This window comes from Lepidochelys kempii, chromosome 11, assembly GCF_965140285.1.
Source record: "Lepidochelys kempii isolate rLepKem1 chromosome 11, rLepKem1.hap1, whole genome shotgun sequence".
Lineage (NCBI taxonomy): Eukaryota > Metazoa > Chordata > Testudines > Cheloniidae > Lepidochelys > Lepidochelys kempii.
In genome coordinates, this window is record NC_136390.1 from 31,449,530 (window position 1) to 31,475,788 (window position 26,259).

Here is a 26,259-nt window from a genome sequence, read left to right on the forward strand (position 1 = left end):
ACCGAATTATCTCCCCAAATCATTTGGTCAATATGAAATGATTGTGCACCAGGCATCTATAACTCTTCAGTTTGAGTGATATGGAATATTCAAATTACCACTTATATTGCTATTTATCTTGTAGTAACAACTAATAATCATGGCTTCCTTCCATCTTTGATCCTACAGATTGATATGCAGCACATATACAGAGTTGCCTTCACCAGGCACTGAAATTCAGCCATCTCTGTTGGGTGAGACGTGGCAACTAGTTAACCGTACAGGTTCAGTACTGACTCAAAAGGGAAGAATGCCAACATATGCCTCAGCACCTACATGTCCCATCCAAGGATTGACATGGACCTGCTCTCTTAAACTTGCAAGATCACTGAAATATACAAGAAACTGGAAACTAGTTACTAATAGGCATTAACTAAAAACACTCATTTGACTTGAAAACATTCTATTTAATTTATACAAATAACTACTAAATAGAAAAAGTAGATTAAAAACAAAATAGCTTTTCTGGAAGAGTTTAAATGCACATTATGTAGAGCTTAGAAGAAAAAATGCATTTTCCCACAGCATTCATGACTTAAAAATCTACTGAAGTCCTACATTGCTTTCATGTTCTAGATCAGTAAGACACTAGATGCGGTGTCGTGTGGGTAGTGGCTAAATATATGTTCCACATTTGAACGGAAGTTATGTTACAGACCATACCTACAAAAGTGAAGCATTTAAAATGTGACTAACAGGTTGTAATATGATAATACAGAAAGCAATTTCTGTTTCAGATTATACTGTGTTACAAAAACGTCTGTGTAAGAAATAATGAAAGAGGCCACATAAAAATAAGCTTTAACTTTATGCACTTATTCAGTTTTTTAAAACTGGCAAGTGCATTAGTAATAAATAATTTGCAAGTTTTGTATAAATGAGAAATTCCTAATGTTCAGCATTATTGTAAACATCAGTACACATGTAAAATGCAGCTAAAATCTGACGGTTACATTTTCAGTTTATCAAATCGATTTCCTATTGTTCAGACACAGATCAATGGGGGACATAGCCAATCATTTTTGGCAAGTCACGTCTTTAAAATTAACAGTAACAGTGCAAGTAAGGAATGCAAAGAATTCCTAGTGCAATAAAGAGGAGAAGCACAGGCGATATTGCTGATTAAAATTTACCACTTCCATGTGTTTGTCCCAGGAGTGACTAGGAGACTCTATAAAAAGCTATTCAAAGCCATTGTTTAATGCCCTGATCTTGTTTTAGGATTTCTGTGTCTTCCTTCAGGCCACTATCTTTGCAACAGTACATCCAGCATAAGTCTCTATAGTTTGACCCTTTGTGAAATGCCCACGACAGTCACTGAGCAGGGTTCGTATGGTTCCATTGTTTCCCAAATGAATGGCTAAATAAGAACATCTGCCTCTAAGAAGCCATTCGGGACCAGTCCTAGACCTCTTCAGGCCAGAATATTTCTGAACTGGACAAAAGCCTTCCATCTTGACAGCACCACAAGAACATCAACAGTCAGCTTTCAGTTTATCTAAGGAATTATCAATTTTGGTCAAAGTCTTTTTGATACGCAGAGCTGTTAGTCTTGCCGATGGATTGTGATACCAGCATTCTTTCATCAGCTTGGCAAGAGCCGTTAGTGTCTGGAAGAGAGAGAGAGGGGAAAAAAAAAGACAGTTGTATATAAGCACACAGATCATAAGCTCACTGAAGTTTCATTGGCCTTACTGCCTTCTTAATACTCCAATCTTTACAAAAAAATTTACAACTTGGTTTACGCATACCAAAAATTGATTTCATCCCTTCAAATTTCTGCAGGGTTTCCCCCCCCCCCCCCCCCCGTTTCATTTGTTGAATAAATTGAAACAGTATTTAAAGGGGATGGGGGTGTCAAGAAGATGCCCTGACCAGTGCAATTTAAAAGGGTACAGTCAGATAAAAATTATATTTGAATGTTTAAAAAGAACACAGTTTTACTAAATAGTGTAAATAGTATTACTAAATTTGTAAATAATGCAACAAAAAGTAAGTTTTCTATAACAAACATAGAAAGCACTGAAAGATTACTTGCATTTTCCATTTGTAATTTTAAAATACCTAGGGCAGTTTGTATATCTGGGAAACAGAGCTGTCTAACGTGGCAGCACAGTTCAAGTAATATATAGCTGATGTTTATTTTATTTGTCCATGGCCAACAATGTGAGTCAAATATACATAAAACACTGCAGAGATTAAACCATAATTCCATATATTCAGAAACAGACAACAAACCAGTTACTCAAGTGCTGACAGGATATTTGAGGGCACAATTACATTGATTTTGGTGAAGAAAAATCAAGATTTTCTCTCTTCCTACTTTAGTCTGACCTGTTAAAAATATTTATTGATATGGCCCCTTATTTTGGGGGAGAGGAGAAAAGTCAAAGTTTTGACATAAATCTGCATATTTATGATCCTCATGTCCTTACATAGGTTACTTCAACACCCACATGATTTTCTACTGAAGAGCAAGAATAAGATGCACACAGTGGGTGTGGCTATTTTAAAATCAGTCTGGATTTATATCAGAGATTAGATTGTTTCAATTTACCTGGTGAGAACTTGTTCGCTGTGGTTTTTCCTTTAACATACAGTCAGGAATCAGCGCACATTTGGCCATCTATGTTTGCAAGCAATTATCTTAGCAATAAACAACAAAGACCATTTCAACTAAAAACAAAATATTAACAGCTGAAAACAGTTTACACTAAAAGATTATTGCAAAAGGAGCAAAAGGTATGAGCTGACATTTCAAGACATGACCTCTGATTTCCATACTTACTGGGTCTGAGAACCATCTGTTGGGAACGTTTGGCCTTTGCTGATCCACACAGACCACTTTTCTCATATCTTCAAAACTAGGGTCATTTGGAACCACATCATAGAATGGAGGTTTATAGTCTTCTACAATACCTAAAACAGACGTAGATTACATTACTGTGCTGCTGGGTTTTAGTGACTTCATCAGTAAGACATTTCTGCACTGAGGCTGTGGTTATATGATTTAACCACCTGCAACATCCATACAACTACTAATTCTTATCACACACACAGATTTACATCTTCAATATGTTAATCAGTATGTATGACACTTACGAGGTAGGCAAGCATCAGACCCATTTTGCAAGTGGAGAAACTGGGGCATAGAGAAATTCCTCAAAACCACACAGTGAATCAGTGGCAGAACTAGGATTAGAACTCAAAAAGTTCCTTGAAAAAAAAGGGAACACGCTTAGCCGGCTAAACCACGCTGCTTCCCAAATTAACAAAGGGACAGAGAATCTATGAGATTCACAAATGTATGGCCGGTAGCTGGCTGGTGAAAGACATTAGCTAACCACCAGGAAACCTTGCATCTCACATTTTAAAGGCTATGTCGAACAAAAAAGCAGTAATTTATTCCAGACAAGCAACCCCCTCCCCCCCAAAAAAGGTAAATTCAGTGCTAAACTATACTATTACTAAAGGGTACTAGTTTTGCCTATGCATTTCCTCCCAGGACATATTTAACTCAGAGTTTGCAACTGTTACTGCAAGTGTAAATGATCAAAATGGCTTTTTAACTCCTCTTATCCCTTGGGAATTCATTAACTCCTTGACACGAACTGACTGACTCTGAAGAGGAATGGGATTTTTGTTAGCAAAATGCTAACAGAAAACGTCAAGATCTGTATGCTGGCTTCGATTGGTTGACCACAAATATAACTGGTTTTCATGACTCGTGGAGGAAGATGAGAAGAACTTAAGTCTCTATATGCTCTCACATTGCCACCTCACAATAAAGTAGTTCTCTTTCTTAAAGACCTATTGTAAAGCAGGTGTCATATGATATCAAAAGGCTAAGTGAGTGGGGAGCATAAGCTCAATTTCAAAATGTTAGAAGCCTCAAAATTTGCTTGACAGTACTTAAATAAAATCTCTGAACTTAGGCATATGCTGCACATGAGTACCCACATGTGGAATATGCACACGGTGTCAAAAGAATCAGAACTGGCACAAACCATGAGAGGGAAGGTAGGTGAGGTAACATTTTTTTATTGGACCATTTTCTGTTAGTTACAGAGAGTATGTCTACAGAACAACTAGATGCTTGCAGTTGGCCCCTGCCAGCCAACTTGTGCTTGCAGAGCCAGAGTCAGCTGGCACAGGCCAGCTATAGGTTTTTCACTGCAGTGTAAACATACACACAGACAAGATACAGAGCTGTTCTTCAAGTCTGGAAAAGAGAATCAGAGTGTCACAGCTAGATACAAGGTGGAACAGATTGTTAAGCATAAGGATTTAACACATGTTGCAAGAAACTATGCAAAAACCAAGTGGACAAGCTCTGAAAAGATAAAAAAGCCCCACTAACTGATATATTGGGCTTTAAAACAAATACAGAGCATGCTCTGACACAACAGCACCAGGGGAATGACCAAGACAGATAGAAAAAAAGTAACAGAAAAAAACTAGCTTTATAAAAAGGACTAAGAAACAGCGTGGCATAGACTGGAATAGCTGGAGAACCAAAGCAGGAAGCACAGAAGTCCATTGAGGTTTGTGTGTGACAAGGTATGGAAAACAAGAAAAAGTTCAACGGGCTTTGACACAGAAAATCCTGAAACCACTTTATATATTGAAGCAACTTGGTTTACTTCATAAGCCACTCTGATAGGTTCATTCAATTTTACTTGAGTAAAATCTTGTTTATCCCTCTTTAAGTAAGCTACTTTACAACATGATTAATGTAACCGTATGACTGAACTACAGATAAATGTGTAAGATACAATAGATGGCAGAGATGGAAAAGGAAACAGCCTATTTTAACTAAACTTAATTGCAAAATTAGCTTTGATATGCATACAGAAGAGCAGATTCCATTATATGCAATGTAAAGTAATATTAACCTACATTTTCAGACGTTATTAGTGATTTGGGGCACTTCATATAGTCACCCTGAGAAGGATCTGATTTTCAGACGTGCTGAGCACCATCTTATAGGAGTTTTTTTAGCACAATATTTATATTCTACCCTATTCCCCACATCCTCTAGTCTGTCGCTCCAGAACAAGGCTTAGTCTAGAGTAGTCAGTGGAGACATCCCTATGTTTCCTCTCAAGAGTCCCTATTTCTATACTTCAACTGTTGACAAGTGTGAAGTGTAAAACCAGCATTTCATCAGTTAAAATGAACAAGAGGGAGAAGTTTTATAACATCTCAATGCAGAAATACCAAGCTAAGGCACACATTAGGGCCTACCTTTGGGAAAAAAGGGAGGGGAATTGCATTTATATTTGAAGTTTGATCTAAATTTCAGCTTCATTTCCAAACCTCATTAGGATGTTAATAGAAACTTTCCTCTATCACCTCAAACACATCATGGATTTATTTTAAGTTACTATTTTCATTTGGTCTGGTATACATTGTTGAGTATAATAAATTGCCTAATTACTTTTAATTGTCATAGTTGACTATATTAAATCTAGAAGGAACCAGATCTGGCCTTTATTCTAACTGTTAAGTCAAAAATATTTTAAACAACCATGCCAAACTTCATGGATCCTATGGGATCACTGTTGGCTCCACAATAACTGTGAGACTATGTCAACAAGCCACCGTAACCTCTAGTCCGCATTATCGTAACAGAGCTGTTACTGTGAACTATGATATCCTTCTCTTCTTCACTTGCAAGAGAAGAAAACAACCCTAAACCCATGCCAGTTACCAGTTTAAGTATCCCTTTCATAACTTAGAAAATACTTCAATGCTCCCATATAGAAGCCAGCTTTTCAATAATTGAATTAATGATAAGCTTGCATCCAAGATGGTATTTTTCACCTGATCACTCATTTCTACAATGTCACCTTGTCATACATGCATGTTGTGATAAAGTTCCTGCTCTACCTTGGTGGGTCTTGCACTTATTGGCAGATTTGCTCGCCTTGGAGCTTCCTGGCAGCCCTCAGTTTGGCCGTTTTTCTGAACCCACAGTCCAGGTCGACTCCTCCTGTGTCTGACCAGGAGTTGGGAGGTTTGGGGGGAACCCGGGCCTACCCTCTACTCCGAGTTCTAGCCCAGGGCCCTGTGGAATGCAGCTGTCTAGAGTGCCTCCTGGAACAGCTGTGTGACAGCTACAACTCCCTGGGCTACTTCCCCATGGCCTCCTCCCAACACCTTCTTTATCCTCACCATAGGACCTTCCTCCTGGTGTCTGATAATGCTTGTACTCCTCAGGCCTCCAACAGTCCGCGTTCTCACTCTCAGCTCCGAGCGCCTCCTGCTCCCAGCTCCTCACATGCACACCAGAAACTGAAGTGAGCTCCTTTTTGGAACCCAGGTGCCCTGATTAGCCTGCCTTAATTGATTCTAGCAGCTTCTTGATTGGCTGCAGGTGTTCAAATCAGCCTGTCTAAATTGTCTCCAGAAGGTTCCTCATTGTTCTGGAACCTTCCCTGCTCCCTTACCCAGGGAAAAGGGACCTCCTTAGCTTGCTACTAATCTATCTGCTTTCTACTCCTCTCCTATAGCCCACTGGCCTGGGCTTTCTTACCTTTTGCCCCTGCTTCAGCTTCCCCCCACGACCATGCCCGATGCTTTTTCTTTGTTTTGTTTGGTTTTTTCTTTTGCTGTTTTTCTGCTCCCATTTGAGTGCTGCCTGCTAGCTGCCAACCCCCCCACGCCTGCCCTTGGACGCTGCTACTGCTCCGGCTGAAACCCCCAGGTGGGGGGACTGCCGACCCGCTCCCTGGAGGAGGGGAGGGGAGTGGAAGCCCCCAGACCTAACCATTTTGCTGTTTGTTTGTGGACCTGTACAGGGCCGAGAAGAATCATCTTATCTCTCCGACATTCCTGGCCTGCTGAAAACCTCGCTGTTTAAAGCTACAAAACCCGGAAGAGAAGGCAGCCGACAGAAAAACTGCCCAGGGAAGCTACGAACCATCGTGGAGGGGGCCGTAAGACTGAGTAACTTTTGAACTGTACTCTTGTGTGGGGGGAGTTTTGATTGTGTCTTGACTGCGTTTGCAGGGTGCAGGAGGTGTGGCACGGAGCTGCCCCCGATCCATCGGTGCCCTCCTCCGCCCCCCCAACACCACAACCGTCACAGCCCCCCCGCCGTCCATCCCTGCTGGCAACTTGCCATCTGCCTCTGGATTCAGCTGCTCGCCTTGATTTCACTGTCCGGACCAGAAACAACAGCTGACCAAACGAGACTCTTTGGACAAACGCGCGTGGGTTCACATCCCCCCCGCCCCGGACTGTCCACCCCACAGTTTGCCCCTACTACCTGACCCCAACTCCTATTTCCTCCCTCTGTCCAGTCCGACCCATTTGCCCCGCCCCCCCGCCTGCAGCCCAACAGGGAGAAGTGGTTAATCTGCTTCCCCATTCCCCCTCCTCCTTCTGGTGTCTCCCCATCTCTCCCTGCTCACGATGGCGGGGAATGAGAGGGGTGAGGCCCCTCTAACAACCTCAGCTGCCCCTCCCCCACCTACCCCCCCCCGCCCAACCCCCAAGCCTCTCCCCCCACCACTGCTGCCAAAACACCTGCCACCGCCCCCGCTGGGGCATCGGCAGCAGGAAGCACCAGGGCGACTACCACCGCTGCCACGTCCACCGCCCCTCCAGATTCCAGGAGAAGCCCCCCAGTTGGCCAGAAAGGCCAGGGTGTGAAAAACGGAAAGGGCCCTGCTACAACCACCAGGCCCTCCATGGCAGGGGCTGCCCCCACCGCTGTGACCCTGTCATCGACCACAGCGTCCCTCCCCACTGGTCCCTCCCCCGGCCCCCAGGGTGTATGCCCGGGCGGCGGCAGCCCCCCCGCCTGCCGCCTCATCATCTCACCCACCCACTGCCTCCGCTACCATCAATAGCGGCCGGGGCCCCTTTCCCACCATGACCAGGAAGCACGGTGTCAGTTGCCTCCTGGTGCCCACCTCGCCCCACGTGGAGAGACACATGCAGGCGTTGGCGAGGGTGTTGTGGCTATTGTGGCGGCCTCCAAAATGTACGGGAAGGTAGTCTTTTCCTTAGCATCAGAAGCTGCAGCCCAGGAGGCAGTGGAGAAGGGCCTGGCGGTGGCGGGGGGTGTTTGTCCCCCTGGAGCTGCTAGAGGACCTGGACATCCGCCTAGTCCTGACCTCCGTCCCTCTTTTTCTACCCAATGCTGCCCCGTTATCCGCCCTCTCCACCCTGGGGAAACCCGTCTCTGTCATCAGCCCTCTCCCGTTGGGCTGCAAGGACCCCACCCTAAGTCACATCCTCTTGTTCCGCCGGCAAGTGCAGCTTTGTGACGGAGAGGCGCTTGAGGGGTCCTTCCTAGTCCCCTACCAGGGAGCCTGCTATCAGGTCTACTACTCCACAGGAGAGGCCCGGTGCTACCTCTGCCGATCAGCGGGGCATGTCCAAAGAGACTGCCCCTTGGCCCGGCGGGGAGGGGCACCTGAGACCCCCGAGAGCCGGCAGGGCATCGGCTCCGTCGTTGCCGATACCCCTGGCCGTCCGGCACCTGAAACCACCTCTCCTCCTGCTCGATCCACCGCTACTCCCACCCTGGCCCAAGGGACACCTCCCCTACAACGCCCAGATGAGTGAGGGAGCCCCGCCCTCGCTGCTAACAATCTGGCAGAGCCTATGGAAGAGAGTGCAGCAAAGATGCCCCAAAGGGAACCCTCCCTCCCTCATGCTGCCTCACAGTTACCCCCCCCGAGTCCCTGAACCATCGCCTCTGCCCCCCGACACAACCCCTGCTAACCAGCCCCCAGATGATGCTATGGAGGGATGGACCCTAGTCCAGGGAAAGCGAGGCAAGCAGAAGGCTCAAGCTCCGCTGCACCCATCCGATGCGGAGGCCCCTGGAAGACCAGGAAGGGAGGCACTGACACTGAGCCTTCCAATCTGCCCACGAGTGAGATCCAGCCGCCGGTGTCGGGGACGGAAGATAAGATAGCACTGGAAGGTAGGATCCCCCCTCCACGGGAGACCCTCCCCTCTAAGACCCCTGAGGAAGCCCCTTCTGCCCGGATATCACCCAAACCCCCAGCGAACCCTGAGGCAACCATCAAAGTGGGTGCCAGAGGGGAGACCCCTGGGGTAGCGGAAGGCGACCTCTCCTCCATGTATGAGGAGATCGAGGCCCTAGGTTTGACCCCGGTCACCCAGGGAGAGGATGACCTACTGCTGGCTGGCCTCGATCTGGGCAACCTCCAGTCCCCCTTTCCCCATGCTCCCTCCCCCAACCGCCTTCCCGGGCAGGCACCCTACAGAAGGTAGTCCACCACCTGATGCTGTGGCTGCCAAATCCACCACAGACCCTGCGCCAAAGCATCACTGGGAGCCCCCTCCCCACCCCCTTAACCCTCGAATTTGTTCGGGAGGCGCCACCTCTCAGCTGCTTGCCTCCCGAAGCCCAGAGCCTTGCCTCTGCCCCCACTCGTCTCTGCCCAATTCACCTCCTCTTGCAATGCTATTGCCACCCCTGGAGTTATTTCTTTCCCTTTTCTTGCGGATCCCCCCCAAGGAGCTGCCTTTGCATTTTCCTGCCGCGATCCATTAGGAGCTGCAATTTTCCCTCCGCCATCCCCTTCTACCCCAAGGCTTGAGATGGACCTAATAACTTTGGCCTGTCAGACGCCCCGTTGGTGGTCCGCACCCTGCCTGCCTGCCGTTGGTGGTCCGCACCCTGCCTGCCTGCCTGAGCGGACCACGAGGCTGCACCAAGAGCCCCACCAGGGAATAACTGAGAAAGCGTTGCGGGAGTTTTTAGAAGACTCCCGTGGCTCCTGCAACAAGGTACAGCTAGCTCTCCAGCGATAGGGGGACTTTGACCAAATCCTCCAGGCCACAAGGGTCCTTATAAGGGAGGGTAGAGGGACAGGAAGGCAAGGTGCTGAGGCCTACGGGCGGGTCCGCAGCTTCCGTGATAAATTATTCACTTACGGGACGGGTCACGGATTGTTGCGCGACCTGCCGGGGGCCGCGAACACCCCCGCCAACAAGGAACCCCCCCCAGCCCTCCCCATGACGCCTTTCATTATCGCAACTTTGAACACCAGGGGCTGTAGGATGGCTCTCCGCAGGTCCCAGGTGCTCTCTTTCCTTCGGGAAGGGGGGTACTCTGTGGTTTTCCTGCAGGAGACCCATAAGGATCCAACCACCGAGGACAGCTGGCAGCTGGAGTGGGAGGACGGGGTCTACTTTAGCCATTTCACGGTTCGACAGGCTGGAGCGGTGACCCTGTTCTCCCCCGACCTACGGCCCGAGGTGCTAGGGGTCACTGAGGCCGTGCCGGGCCACCTGCTGCATCTCCGGATCCGTATTAAGGGGCTCGTGATAAACCTCATTAACATCTATGCCCCAACAACGAGCCCGAAGGGGCCGCAATTCTATCAGCGGGTGTCCGCCTTCCTCAGCGCCCTAGATTCTCATGAGTGCCTAGTCCGGGGAGGGGACTTTAACACCACCCTTGAGGAGCAGGACCACTCAGGGGCTGAGCTGAGCCCAGCCGCCGCGAACGTTCTCAGAGAAATAGTCGAACATCACTCCCTAGTGGACGTCTGGGCGTGACCACCACCCGGATGACACATCCACATTTACCTTTGTCCGGGTGGAGGCCCATCGGTCACACCACTCTCGGTTGGACCGTACTTATTTATCCCGTTTCCATCTTTCACGAGCCACTCCTCCAACATTCGGCCTGCCCCATTTTCCGACCATCATCTAGCCACCATAACAGCCTCCCTCCGTACAGAGAGGCCGGGGCCGGCCTATTGGCATTTTAACAACAGCCTGTTGGAGGATGAGGGCTTTGTGATGTCCTTCCGGGAGTTCTGGCTGGCCTGGCGAAAGCAGTGGCCTGCCTTTCCCTCAGCGCGGCGATGGTGGGATCTAGGGAAGGTGCGCGCCAAGCTCTTCTGCCATGACTGCCCCCGGGCACCAACCGACAGAGAAATGCGGCGATAGAGCAGTTGGAAAGGGAGGTCTTACAGATGGAGAGGCGTCTGGCCGCCAGCACCGAGGACCCATTCCTCTGCGAAGCATGCCAGGAGAAGCGGGAGGAGCTCCGGGCCCTCGAGGACAAAGGCCGGAGGTGCCTTTGTTCGATCCCTCATCCGCCTCCTTCGGGAGATGGATCACGGCTCCCGTTTCTTCTATGCCCTGGAGAAAACAAGGGGGGCCAAGAAACACGTCACCTGCCTTCTAGCAGAAGACAGCACCTCCCTCACGGATCCAGTGGAGATGTGTGGGAGGGCCCGTGACTTCTACACAAGCCTTTTCTCCCCGGATCTGACCAATCCTGGCGCTTGCAGGGTGCTCTGGGACGAACTCCCTGTGGTCAGCGTGGGCGACCAAGACCGACTAGAGCTGCCTCTCACCCTGGCCAAGTTCTCGGAAGCCCTCCGTCGCATGCCCACCAATAAATCTCCGGCATGGACGGGCTGACCGTAGAGTTCTACCGCGCATTCTGGGACATCCGTGGCCCAGACCTAGCCACTGTCTGGGCTGAGTCCTTGCAGGGAGGGGTCCTCCCTCTTTTGTGCAGGTGAGCAGTGCTCGCCTTGTTGCCGAAGAAGGGGGACCGCCATGATTTACGAAATTGGCGCCCCGTCTCGCTCCTTAGCGCGGACTACAAAATCGTAGCGAAAGCAATCTCGCTGCGGCTAGGGTCCGTGATGGTGGATGTGATCCACCCAGACCAGACCTACACTGTCCTGGGCCGCAGCATTTTTGACAATCTATTTCTAATCCGAGACCTTTTGGAACTCAGGTGTAGAAACGGTCTGTCGTTCGCCCTCCTGTCTCTTGATCAGGAGAAGGCGTTCGATAGAGTGGACCATGGGTACCTCCTGGGCACTCTGCAGGTGTTTGGATTCGGACCTCAGTCTGAGAGTTTTCTCCGGGTGCTGTACGCTTCCACAGAGTGTCTGGTCAGGCTCAACTGGACCCTGACCGAACCGGTCAGCTTCGGGCGAGGAGTAAGGCAGGGGTGCCCCCTCTCGGGCCAGCAGTACGCTCTGGCAATCAAGCCCTTCCTCTATCTCCTCCGAAGGAGGTTGACAGGGTTGGTGCTGCGGGAGCCGGAGCTGAGGCTGGTCCTGTCGGCGTACACCGATGACGTGCTCCTCGTGGTCCAGGACCCGGGCGACTTGGAGCGGGTGGAGGCTTGCCAGGCCATCTATTCGGCAGCCTCCTCCGCCTGAGTCAACTGGGTCAAGAGCTCTGGCTTGGCGGTAGGGAACTGGCGGCAGGTGAGCTCCCTCCCACCCGCGCTTCAGACCATCTGGTGGAGTGCGGGTCCGCTGCTCTACCTAGGCGTTTACCTTTCTGCCACGCACCCTTCTCCGCCGGAGAACTGGCTAAATTTAGAAGGCGGGGTGATAGAGCGGCTCTGGAAATGGACGAGGCTACTCCAATGTCTCTCTCTCCGAGGGAGAGCGCTGGTGCTTAACCAACTAATCCTGTCCATGCTCTGGTAGCGGCTCAACACCCTGGTCCTGGCCCCGGGTTTTCCTACCAACCTCCGGACATCAATTCTGGAGTTCTTTTGGTCAGGAATACACTGGGCCCCTGTTGGGGTTCTTCATCTACCCCTGAAGGAAGGAGAGCAGGGCCTGAAGTGTCTGCACACTCAGGTCTGTGTCTTCCATCTCCAGGCCCTGCAGAGGCTCCTTTATAGTGCAGGTAGTTCGACGTGCAGCATACTAGCGCACGCCTTCCTGCGCCGCTTCCAAGGGCTCCGATACGGCAGCTCTTTTATCTCTGTCCGAGAGGTTTTCCGCGAGACCTCTCCGGGCTGCCGGTCTTCTACCAGGACCTCCTCCGGACCTGGAAACGCTTTTCAACAACCAGGTCCACGGCGGCCACTGTGGGAGCGGATCTCCTCGCGGAGCCCCTGCTACACAACCCCCAGCTCCGTGTGCAGGTGGCGGAGTCCCGCTCGGTGCGCCAGAGTTTGGTCCTGGCAGAAGTCACGAGAGTCTGAGACCTCCTGGACTACGACCGGGGAGACTGGCTTGATCCCCTGACGCTCGCTCGGCGCATGGGGTTCTCCAGACCTCATACCCCCCGGCGCGTACTTCAGGAGGTGAAGGCCATTTTGACGCCAGCTGCTCGGGCTTATCTCAGCCGAGCCCTGCGCGAGGGCACACCCCGCCCACCCTGTACCCCAGGCCCACTGGACCTTTCAATTGGGCCCCTACCCCCTAGATCCCAACAAAACCCTCATCCCTTCACCGCGAACCGGCTGCATGAACTGCAGCCGGTCAGCTTCCAAACTGCACTAAGGAAACATCTATACACACTCACGCTTCACACCCTTTCACGCCCTCACCCTGGTGTCCCGCCCCGATACAAAGTGGTGGGACCTCCTGCCACCTTTGGAGGGTGAGCAGCCCCGGTGGGCCAGCCTGTATTCCACCTTTGTCCCAAGGCCCGTCGGGAACATTATTTGGTGGCTCCTTCACGGAGCTGTGAACATGGGTGTGTTTTTGACTTGGTTCACCCCCATCCCGGATACTTGCCCTTTTTGCAACGTGAGGGAAACCCTGGCACACGTATATTTAGAGTCTGCCAGGCTGCAGCCCCTTTTCCAGCTCCTCACAAATATTTTATTACGCTTTTGGCTGCACTTTTCCCCTCACCTTTTTATTTACACACTCCCCATCCGTGGCCCCACAAAGTCGCGGGATCTCCTGGTTAACCTTCTCCTAGCCCTAGTTAAAACAGCCATCTATAAAACCAGAGAGAGGAGGTTGGCCAATGAAGCGTCCTGCGACTGTAGGGCCGTTTTCCGATCCTCAGTACATTCAAGTATCCGGGCGGAGTTCTTCTAAGCAGCATCCACCGACTCCCTTAACGCCTTCGAGGAGCAGTGGGCGCTGTCCGAGGTTCTCTGCTCGGTGGCCCCATCCGGTTCCCTCCGTCTGACCCTTTGATTGAGGGGAAGAGCAAGAGACCCCAGCCCCAGCCATTGCTGCTGTGGATACCATCATCACCGTCACCTAGGAGGGGTCCTATCACACGTGGATGTACGTCTCCCCCCCAAACTGTCCACCCTGCAGCCGTGCCCATCTTGTCGGGCACTCTCAGGAAAGGAAAATAGATGACACTGGGCGTGGCACTAGGTAACTCGAGGGGGTGGAAGACCGTGAGTGTCAAGGAAGCCCCCCCGCTCTGGGCCCAAGCTAGCCTGAACACTTCTCCCTCCTGAAGGCTGCTGTGTTATACCTTGCGTTTCCTTTTGTTTTGTTGCATAGTTTTGTTTTTTCCTTTTTGGTAATTCTTTGCAAGTGTTATGCAAATAAAAATTTTTTCTGATTCAAAAAAAAAAATTACTCTCCTTTAGCCATCTGGCCCGACCCTGTCACAATGTATATAATGACTGTATGAAATACAATGTAATTCATTAGTTAATAGGCAAATCTTTGTAGAAAAATATGAGGCAAAGCTGCCTGGATTGTGAAAACAGGTATAGAGTCTAAATTCTCTTTCAGTTACAGTATGTCACAATTAGCATTGATGGTCAACAAGATTATAGTATTAGAAATCAGTGAGATTGAGAAGTAATAGCAATAAGAGGTGGAGTCTCAAACACCTCTCAGACAAACACCTGTCAGGAATGGTCTAGATAATACTCAGTCCTGCCGTGAGTGAAGGGGGCCGGACCAGATAACCTCTCGAGGTCCCTTCCAGTCACATGATTCTATGAAATATAAGAAAGATTGACGAGAGACTGTAAACTAACTAGGGAATCTATTCAAAAGCAAGAGAATGAGCTGCAGTGAGCTGATGAGGCTGTATTAGGCATAGAGTGCAGTACTGATCACCAGGCTTAAAAAAGAAATCTTCTAATAACTGATTGAGTGCTGGTGTGGCCTCGTGAGGCATCTGAACACTGCAAGTTAAGTTGAGAGAAAAAAAATCTGCTAATGTTGTGTCCTTCCTTAAACTAATCAACAACTGAAAGGGGGAATGTTAGAAAATATTGTGTCATCAAAACAGTCCTTAGCAGATAGAATAATTTACTCAGTATTATAGGAGCTGATTGTCTTTATGAAAAGACTAAACTAGATCAACAGTTACAGAATGGATGCAAGATCTGCCATACTGATCAGAACATTAAGCCCAGCATCCTGCCAATACAAGTTCAGAGCATACACAATTGAAAATTGCTTCCTGCCACCTATGACACAAGAGCAGATTACCTCTCCCTTAACACTTGGCACATGCTGTCAGTCATTAAACTTTGACAGTGGTTCCCAAACTGGGATGTGTGAAATGTTACAGGGGGTTCTCGGGGAAAAGTTCCCTAATGGTGGAAAAAGCTGTCCCTAGGGACTGCGGGCAGCACGGGGCCAGAAGCCTGGAGCCCCTGGACTTCCAAGAACTAAGCAGATCAAAGCAAGCATATCTATCACACTGAGGAGATTTAAACGTCAAGATTCCTTATAAGAAATGGAAAGGGAGGTGGATATTTTTTGCGGTTTTTAAAATTATTATGAAGAACAAGTTTAAGCTTTGTTGTAACATGCGTGGTTTGCCTGGACTGTTCAAGACCTGAATGCTTGTGTAGGAGGAACTCTGAGTTGGCTTCTTAAATACCTTCATGCTGTTTCACATCTGATACTCCTTGATGAAACCTAGGATCCTTGTCTTATAATAGGCTTATTCAAAGTGATACAAGCTATGAAAGTGAGATCTTGCAAGAGTGTTGCCTTTTTCATAATGTAATAAAAATACTTTAATGATAAATAATAATTAATAATAGTGTGTAATAAGCATGTCATAAAAACAAACATCATGTTTCCAAGCTTTTATAATTTATATTTCAGGAAAAGAGAAAATCCCTGGAAATATTTATTTTTAGGAGGGGGTTCATGAGACTTGACATCTTAGTGAAAGGGACTCCCAGGTTGTGAAAGTTTGGGAACCACTGAACTAGGAGATTATCTATACGCTGAGTGTGGGATGTGATTCACATCTCTAGCTGCAGCAATGCGAGCTGCAGGATGGGCCAGCCACCATGTACGTGCTCATCTGAGACCATAGCTACATACGCAAGATGGCTCGCTCATCTTGAAGCTTGCTCCTCCACAGTTGTACTATATTTTTAGAGCGCTAGCTCAATGAGAGCTAGCCCAAGTATGTTTCCTTGAACCAGGAATCATACTCCCAGCTTGAAGTGTAGACATACCCTACATAAGCTCTTTTACAAATCCAGCTACATCATTTGATTGACCACCTGACAGCGACTTCCACAGTTACTATGAGATAGGAATAAGAATTTCCTCCTTGATGTTTAATATTTAAAAACATAAAAATGAGAGGAATTACTTATGGCACTGGAAACAGGAGCTACTGTAATACAGACCAACATTCTACTCAGATGGGAAGTAATAGTGTATAGTAATAGTGTAATAATACTCAATAGAAACTAGTAATTTTTCAAATTTAAACACTTAATATATAATACAACACGAAGGTCTATGAACCTAAAAAATACCAACGTAACCAATTAAGCCAGGTTAGAATTAAGATGGCAAGGAAGAGTTCAGACAAAACTTCAAAGTAGAGGTTGCTTACTAGAACTCGAGGTTCTTCGAGATGTGTGGGCCCTATATGTACTCCATACATGAGTACACATGTGCCCCATGCATCTGAGTCCAGTGATCTTAACAGCAGTGTCCATTGGCCCGCACATAAGCAGTAGTAGATCTCCTCATGCTCCCAAGCAAGGGTATAAGAAGCAGTACAGATCAATACCCTCTCAGTTCCTCCTCTTACCGCGAATCCAATCACATCTGCAGCCCTCAGAGGGAACGGAGGGTGGGTAGTGGAATACAGATAGGGATCACACATTTCGAAGAAGCTCCATTTACAGTAAATAACCTCCACTTCAAGTGCTGGTCCCTATGTGTATTCCACACATAGGAGATTGACAAGCAGTTATCAGATTGGAGGTAGGTGCGAGGAATCCACCATACATGCAGCACCACAGATCCCACTGCTGCACCTGCAGCAGAGGCTTGGACTAGCACACAGTGCCTAAGCAAACATATAAGACGCTCCCGGTGACAGCTCTGCATAGGGACCTCCTTCAGGGATGCCACCTGGTAGCAGCCTGCACTCTCGTAGAGTGGGTCAATATACCATCAGAAGGCAGGATGCAAGCTAGTCTGTAGTATTCTAATAATGCAGCCAGAAAACCACTTAGCCCTGGTCTACACTAGGACTTTAGGTCAAATTTAGCAGCGTTAAATCCATGTAAACCTGCACCCGTCCACACAATGAAGCCCTTTATTTTGACTTAAAGGGCTCTTAAAATCGATTTCCTTACTCCACCCCTGACAAGTGGATTAGCGCTTAAATCGGCCTTGCCGGCTCAAATTTGGGGTACTGTGGACACAATTTGACAGTATTGGCCTCCGGGAGCTATCCCAGAGTGCTCCATTGCGACCGCTCTGGACAGCGCTCTCAACTCAGATGCACTGGCTAGGTAGACAGGAAAAGAACCGCGAACTTTTGAATCTCATTTCCTGTTTGGCCAGCATGGCAAGCTGCAGGTGACCATGCAGAGCTCATCAGCAGAGGTGACCATGATGGAGTCCCAGAATCGCAAAAGAGCTCCAGCATGGACCGAACGGGAGGTACGGGATCTGATCGCTGTATGGGGAGAGGAATCCGTGCTATCAGAACTCCGTTCCAGTTTTCGAAATGCCAAAACCTTTGTCAAAATCTCCCAGGGCATGAAGGACAGAGGCCATAACAGGGACCCGAAGCAGTGCCGCGTGAAACTGAAGGAGCTTAGGCAAGCCTACCAGAAAACCAGAGAGGCGAACGACCGCTCTGGGTCAGAGCCCCAAATATGCCGCTTCTATGATGAGCTGCATGCCATTTTAGGGGGTTCAGCCACCACTACCCCAGCCGTGTTGTTTGACTCCTTCAATGGAGATGGAGGCAATATGGAAGCAGGTTTTGGGGACGAAGAAGAAGATGATGATGATGAGGTGGTAGATAGCTCACAGCAAGCAAGCGGAGAAACCGGTTTTCCCGACAGCCAGGGACTGTTTCTCACCCTGGACCTGGAGCCAGTACCCCCCGAACCCCCCCAAGGCTGCCTCCTGGACCCAGCAGGCGGAGAAGGGACCTCCGGTGAGTGTACCTTTTAAAATACCATACATGGTTTAAAAGCAAGCATGTGAAAGGATTACTTTGCCCTGGCATTCGCGGTTCTCCTGGATGTACTCCCAAAGCCTTTGCAAAAGGTCTCTGGGGAGGGCAGCCTTATTGTGTCCTTCATGGTAGGACACTTTACCACTCCAGGCCAGTAACACGTACTCGGGAATCATTGTACAACAAAGCATTGCAGTGTATGTTTGCTGGCGTTCAAACAACATCCGTTCTTTATCTCTCTGTGTTACCTTCAGGAGAGTGAGATATAATTCATGGTCACCTGGTTGAAATAGAGTGCTTTTCTTCAGGTGACACTCAGAGGAGCCCATTCCTGCTGGGCTGTTTGCCTGTGGCTAAACAGAAATGTTCCCCGCTGTTAGCCACAGGGAGGGGGGAAGGTTGAGGGGGTAGCCACACGGTGGGGGGAGGCAAAATGCGACCTTGTAAGGAAAGCACATGTGCTATGTATGTAATGTTAACAGCAAGGTTTACCCTGAAAGACTGTAGCCACTGTTTTATAAAATGTGTCTTTTTAAATACTGCTGTCCCTTTTTTTTTCTCCACCAGCTGCATGTGTTTCAATGATCACAGGATCTTCTCCTTCCCAGAGGCTAGTGAAGCTTAGAAAGAAAAAAAAACGCACTTGCGATGAAATGTTCTCCGAGCTCATGCTGTCCTCCCACACTGACAGAGAACAGACGAATGCGTGGAGGCAAATAATGTCAGAGTGCAGGAAAGCACAAAATGACCGGGAGGAGAGGTGGCGGGCTGAAGAGAGGGCTGAAGCTCAAATGTGGCGGCAGCGTGATGAGAGGAGGCAGGATTCAATGCTGAGGCTGCTGGGGACCAAACCAGTATGCTCCAGTGTATGGTTGAGCTGCAGCAAAGGCAGCTGGAGCACAGACTGCCACTGCAGCCCCTCTGTAACCAACCGCCCTCCTCCCCAAGTTCCATAGCCTCCACACCCAAACGCCCAAGAACTCGGTGGGGGGGCCTCCGGCCAACCAGCCACTCCACCACAGAGGATTGCCCAAAAAAAAGAAGGCTGGCATTCAATAAATTTTAAAGTTGTAAACTTTTAAAGTGCTGTGTGGCATTTTCCTTCCCTCCTCCACCACCCCTCCTGGGCTACCTTGGTAGTCATCCCCCTATTTGTGTGATGAATGAATAAAGAATGCATGAATGTGAAGCAACAATGACTTTACTGCCTCTGCAAGCGGTGATTGAAGGGAGGAGGGGAGGGTGGTTAGCTTACAGGGAAGTAGAGTGAACCAAGGGGCGGGGGGTTTCATCAAGGAGAAACAAACAGAACTTTCACACCGTAGCCTGGCCAGTCATGAAACTGGTTTTCAAAGCTTCTCTGATGCGTACCACGCCCTCCTGTGCTCTTCTAACTGCCCTGGTGTCTGGCTGCGCGTAACCAGCAGCCAGGCGATTTGCCTCAACCTCCCACCCCGCCATAAACGTCTCCCCTTTACGCTCACAGATATTATGGAGCACACAGCAAGCAGTAATAACAGTGGGAATATTGGTTTCGCTGAGGTCTAAACAAGTCAGTAAACTGCGCCAGCGCGCCTTTAAACGTCCAAATGCACATTCTACCACCATTCTGCACTTGCTCAGCCTGTAGTTGAACAGCTCCTGACTACTGTCCAGGCTGCCTGTGTACGGCTTCATGAGCCATGGCATTAAGGGGTATGCTGGGTCCCCAAGGATACATATAGGCATTTCAACGTCCCCAACAGTTATTTTCTGGTCTGGGAATAAAGTCCCTTCCTGCAGCTTTTGAAACAGACCAGAGTTCCTGAAGAATCGAGCGTCATGTACCTTTCCCGCCCATCCCACGTTAATGTTGGTGAAATGTCCCTTGTGATCCACCAGAGCTGCAGCACTATTGAAAAGTACCCCTTGCGGTTTATGTACTCAGCGGCTTGGTGCTCCGCTGCCAAGATAGGGATATGGGTTCCATCTATGGCCCCACCACAGTTAGGGAATCCCATTGCAGCAAAGCCATCCACTATGACCTGCACATTTCCCAGGGTCACTACCCTTGCTATCAGCAGATCTTTGATTGCGTGGGCTACTTGCATCACAGCAGCCCCAACAGTAGATTTGCCCACTCCAAATTGATTCCCAACTGACCGGTAGCTATCTGGCGTTGCAAGCTTCCACAGAGCTATCGCCACTCGCTTCTCAACTGTGAGGGCTGCTCTCATCTTGGTACTCATGCGCCTCAGGGCAGGGGAAAGCAAGTCACAAAGTTCCATGAAAGTGCCCTTACGCATGCGAAAGTTTCGCAGCCACTGGGAATCGTCCCAGACCTGCAACACTATGCGGTCCCACCAGTCTGTGCTTGTTTCCCGAGCCCAGAATCGGCGTTCCACAGCATGAACCTGCCCCATTAGCACCATGATGCATGCATTGGCAGGGCCCATGCTTTCAGAGAAATCTGTGTCCATGTCCTGATCACTCACGTGACCGCGCTGACATCGCCTCTTCGCCCGGTATCGCTTTGTCAGGTTCCGGTGCTGCATATACTGCTGGATAATGCGTGTGGTGTTTCATGTGCTCCTAATTGCCAAAGAGAGCTGAGCGGCCTCCATGCTTGCCTTGGTATGGCGTCCGCACTGAAAAAAGGCGCGGAATGATTGTCTGCCGTTGCTCTGACGGAGGGAGGGGCGACTGATGACACGGCTTACAGGGTTGGCTTCAGGGAGCTAAAAATCAACAAAGGGGGTGTCTTTACATCAAGGAGTATTTCAGGCAGGACTTCACGGAGGGTTCCAGTAAGAAATGGTGCACCTAAGTTATTGTTCTTATTGGAACAAGGAGGTTAGCCTGGCCTCTGATTGATACATGGCTAGATTTACCTCGCTGCACCTTCTCTGTGAGTGACTGCAGTGTGACCTAGAGGAATGAGTCCCCTAGACAGGGGAGGAGGCAAATGAGTACAAAACAAATCTGGTCTATTTCTTGTTTTGATCCACTCCATCTATCTTTTACATCTTTGGCTGGCAGCAGACGGTGCAGAAGGACTGCATGCCATCCACATCTCATGGCTGCTCGGCAGAAGATGGTACAGTACGACTGCTAGCCATCCTCATCTCTTGCCTGCCCGGCAGAAGATGGTACAGTACAACTGCTAGCAATCCGTATCGCCTGCCTGCTCACCATAAGACGGTTCAATAGGACTGACTGCAGGACTAAAGAGAATGACCTGGTCAAGTCACTCCAAATTCAGTCCCTGCGCCCATGTCTGCCCAGGCGCTCCCAGCCGACGTGGCCAGGAGCACCTCGGACATGACGATGACGGCTACCCGTCATACTGTACCGTCTGCTGCCACAAGGCAAGGGGTTGCTGCTACTGTGTAGCAATGCCGTACCGCGTCTGCCAGTACCCAGGAGACATACGGTGACGGTTACCTGAGCGGGCTCCATGCTTGCCGTGGTATGGCGTCTGCACAGGTAACTCAGGAAAAAAGGTGCGAAATGATTGTCTGCCCTTGCTTTCACGGAGGGAGGGAACGAGGGAACGGGGGCCTGACGATATGTACCCAGAACCACCCGCGACAATGTTTTAGCCCCATCAGGCATTGGGATCTCAACCCAGAATTCCAATGGGCAGCGGAGACTGCGGGAACTGTGGGATAGCTACCCACAGTGCAATGCTCCAGAAGTCGACTCTAGCCTCGGTACTGTGGAAGCACTCCGCCGAGTTAATGCACTTAGAGCATTTTCTGTGGGGACACACACACTCGAATATATAAAACTGATTTCTAAAAAACCGACTTCTATAAATTCGACCTTATTCCGTAGTATAGACATACCCTTAGAAATCCTCTGAAAGGATATAGCTTGACCATGGGATCTCTCTACAATTGTGTCAAAAAGTCTTGGAGACTGATTGTCTTACTTCTTTGCAAGTAAAAGGCCAATACACACCTGACATTGAAGGAGCAAAAGTTTCTTCTCTTTGGAAGCATGGGGGTTTTGGAAAAAGGACAGGTAACTGAATACATTGGCTAAGGTAGAATTCTGCAACAACCCTGGGTAGAAATTTAGGATGAAGGTGAAAGGATACTTTGTCCTTGTGTAAAGGGGATGAGGGGGGAAGAAATCTGCCACGAGTGCTCCAAGTTTGTTGATCCTCCTGGCCGAAGTGATGGCCACTAGAAATGCCACCTTCAAGGAGAAGTGAGACATGGAACATGCTGCTAAAAGTTCAAATGGAGGTCTTCTAAGCTACGACAGCTCAAGGTTCAGATCCCATAGTGATGTGGATTTAGTGACTGCTGGAAAAGGCCTTGATGAGGCCCTTCAGGAATAGTGTCATAGTTGGGTAGATAAAACAGAGCACGCATCTACTGTGGTGGGGGTGGGGCACCACTAACAGCTGCTGGGTGGACTTGTAAGACTGATTGTGCTGTATCTAGGTGGAGAAGCATTTCCATTTAGCCAGATACCCAGAGTAGGAAAGAATTGACCGGAACCTGTTATATACAGTCTGGACCGGGAATAAACAAGAACAATCTGCCTCAGATGCTCATCCAAACACTAGCCCATAAAGTGGAGAAAGCCCAGGTTGGGGTGTTTGACCTGCCCCTGTCCTGTGTCAGGAGTTCTGTGAAGGTCTGGATCTTGATTGGAGGGTGGACTAACATGGTCAGAAGCTCTGGGAACCAAATCTATCTATGCCAGTAGTGTGGTAGGAGAATGAAGACATTGGCTCTGTCATGATGCATCTTTCTCAGCATCTGTAAAAGCAGGAAAATAGGAGGAAAGGCATATCTGAAACTGCTCATCCACAACAATAGGAGAGCATTGCCTTGGGAGTCATGACCTATAGTTCCCCTAGAACAATACATAGGGAATTTCTTGTTTGTTTGTGATGCAAAGAGATCCCGCATAGAGGTGTGCCCCAGCACATGAAGATGTCTGTCAGAATGGAGTTGTGGATTTCCCGACTCATGGTCCACCACAAAATGCCTGCTGAGGTTGTCTGCTAAGGAGTTGTGGATACCCAGGAGATAGGTCACCTAGATGGTGATGTTGTGACTGACGCACCAGTTCCAAAGCCTGCCTCCCTTCAGACAAAGCAGCAGAGATCTCACTCCTCCCTGTTTATGTAGACAGTGGTGACATTATATGACATTATGTGGATGTGGAGGGTGCGAGTGAGAGGAAGGAAGGTCTTTGCATGCAAAGGTCAACTACCCGCAGCTCTAGGATGTTGATCTGTAGGCTGGCCTCCTGCGTGGTCTATATGCCCTGTGCAGTGAGACTGTTCAGTTGAGCACCCACCTCAGAAGGGATGCATCACTTATAATAGCGATGCTGGGAGTGGCAAAGGGAACCCTGTCTCTGTTTGACCACTTAGGTGAAGGAGCTGATGATCCAGGAGTTAATGTGGTCTTTGTTAGGTGAGTAGACCAAAGTGAGCCAGGCAGGCAATGCAGATAAAGCCTGAAAAGGGGGGGGGGGGGGGGGCAGACAAGTACACACTGCCATATGACTTAACAGTGACAGGCACATCCACGTGGTAGTCACTGGTCTGTGGGAAATCAAAGAAACTAGGTTGTGCATTGTCTAAAACCTTTCTACAGGGAGGAAGGCTCTTGCAGAAACAGAGTCCAACGTTGCCTCAATAAAGTTTGTTGTCCTTGTAGGGGATAAAGTGGACTTCTCTGTTCAAGCAGGCCTCCAGGGCTTTGAATGAGGTATTGACTAGCTGATCTGATCTCCTGTTGAGAGTGACCAACCAGGAGCTAGTCAGTCATTGAGATAGGGAAAGACTGTGTGGCTCTGACTTCTCATCTGGTTTGCCACCACAGAGAAAACTTTTGCAAACATTCTGGGTGCTGTCACTAGTCCAAAGGGGAGGACCCAGAATTGTAAGTGCTTCCGGCCCATGATAAGCCATAGGTGTTCACCCCTTCCACAGGAGGTTCCTATGTCAAGAGCTGAGAGCCATGAACCACATCCCTTCTTGGAGAGAGGGGATTACTGACACCAACATGACCATCCTGAATTCCGATTTCCAAACAAAGATGTTGAGTTGCCAAATATCCAGTCTCTACACACTGTCCTTTTTGGGGACTAGGAAATACAGACAATAGAACCCTCATCCTTGAGACGGAGGCGGGCGCCTCAGTGTAATGAGGAGTTTGTTTCCTGTTGAAGAATTGCCTTGAGAGTGGCTGTCTGTAAAGGCCTGTACTTTTAAGAATTTAGGTGTATTCTTATCACTTGGCTAGTTAGAGGTATAAAAGAAAGAATCAAAATCACTGTCTGCCAGTGTAAGGTCCTTCTCTTACTGTGACAGTCTGAGGCCCTGTTCTTAGGCTAAGGCCTTTGGCTAAGCGACAGAGGCAGCCATAAGCTGGGAAGCGACCGGTCACATCCTCACATTCCAAACCAGTCACATTGAAAGAAGGTGCTACTGGGCTGTTAGGAATACAATCCTGTCCTGATAGTGCCTATCACCTCCAGAGAAAGGGAAGTGCCTAGAAGATGTAAAAGGAAATTGAGGTTGATAGTTTTCTGTCTGGTAAGAACTCACTTATCAATAGACACAGCTGGGAAACTCTTATGTCTTTATAGATGTAGTTGTGAAATCCTCACTTCTGTATCGTTTTGTCATTATAGTTCCCACTTTGCTATTGTTTATTGGCATGGTCTCTGTCTGTTCTGTGATTGTTTCTGTCTGCTGTATAATTAATTTTGCTGGGTGTAAACTAATTAAGGTGGTGGGATATAATTGGTTAGCTAATTATGTTACCATATGTTAGGATTGGTTAGTTAAATTTCAGAAGAATGATTGGTTAAGGTATAGCTAAGAATATTACTATATAAATTAGGGGCAAACAGGAAGTAAGTTGGGATTCGAAAATAAGGAAAAAGGAACTTGTATTTAAGCTTGCTGGAAGTTCACCCCAATAAACATCTAATTGTTTACACCTTCGGACTTCGGGTATTGTTGCTCTCTGTTCATGTGAGAAGGACCAGGGAAGTGGGAGAGTGAAGGAATAAGCTCTCTAACAGGGTCAGGAAGGGTGTTTGCAGGGAGGGAAGGAGATTAACTCTATGGGAGTATCCCTAATGGATGGTTATGTCTTGGAAATTATGCATCATAATTAGCTCCCAGTTGCAGGCAAAACAGTGAGACGGCCTCCAAAAAGGTGACAGAAGGGGCAGGTGACATCAGAGATGTTTTAGTCGAGACCCGCTCACCATCAAAAGTGGCTCCTAACCACAGGCTGGGAACAGGTTGCAGTAGTAGAGGGGGATAAAAAGCAGGGCCTCAGTCTTCTGTCTATTACAGAAAGGCCCCACGGATTCTGACAGCAGAATGCACAAGTAGGAGGTGGAGGTGGTCTTGATTTAAAGGTCTGCCTTCTTGTTTGTCCTTGAGACCCATGTGCAGATCCCCAGGGAGCAGAGGGAATACCCTGAGCTGAGTCCTTTAACAAGTGGAGAGTCTCATCAATCTTCTCGTTAAAGAGGCTGGACTCAAAGGGAAAATCTTGGATAGTATTCTCCACCTCCCTAGGGAAGCCAGAGGATTGAAACCATGAATCCCTCCTCATCACAATACCAGTGGCTAAGCTTCTGGATGCTACATCTGCTGCAGCCTGAAGAACTGTTTTTGCCACCAGCTTGCCCTCCTCCAGAAGGGAGAAAAACTTGGCTCTGTCCTCACAGAAAAGTTTGTTCTAAAAAGCTGCCAGCCTAGAGTAGTTAATCATACTTGGCTAGCAGGGCCTGGTAATTGGTCATGCAGAATCACAAGCCCGCAGAGATCTTTCTCCCCAGGAGGGTCAGTTTCCTGGAGCCCTGGTCTGATGGGGTGGTCCTTAAGTATTGAGACCTATATGTTCCATAGCAGCCTATACCACCAGGGAGTTGGGAGCAGGGTGGGAGAACAGGAATTCAGCTCCCTTTGCCAAAATGAAATAGCACTTCTCAGCCCTTTTATGTGTGTGTGGGGGAGGGGGTAGAAAAGAGCACATAGGATGCTGGGGGATGTGCCAGACCAATCTCATTGGTTTCAAGATGGCCTTGTTA

At 48.7% G+C, this 26,259-nt stretch overlaps 1 protein-coding gene across 5 annotated transcripts in view; it reads right to left on the reverse strand.

Moving 5' to 3' along the window:
• Positions 1-425: 425 nt before the first annotated feature.
• Positions 426-26,259, reverse strand: part of ACVR1 (activin A receptor type 1) — a 136,085-nt gene continuing 110,251 nt past the window's right edge. For all 5 annotated transcript variants that reach the window (XM_073305527.2, XM_073305526.2, XM_073305528.2 and 2 more), the window contains 2 exons: positions 2,828-2,958; positions 426-1,649 (listed from right to left, as the gene is read on the reverse strand). In XM_073305527.2, coding sequence (XP_073161628.2) covers positions 1,515-1,649; positions 2,828-2,958 — 266 coding nt within the window. In that variant the 3' untranslated portion in view covers positions 426-1,514. The remainder of the gene's footprint in view (positions 1,650-2,827; positions 2,959-26,259) is intronic.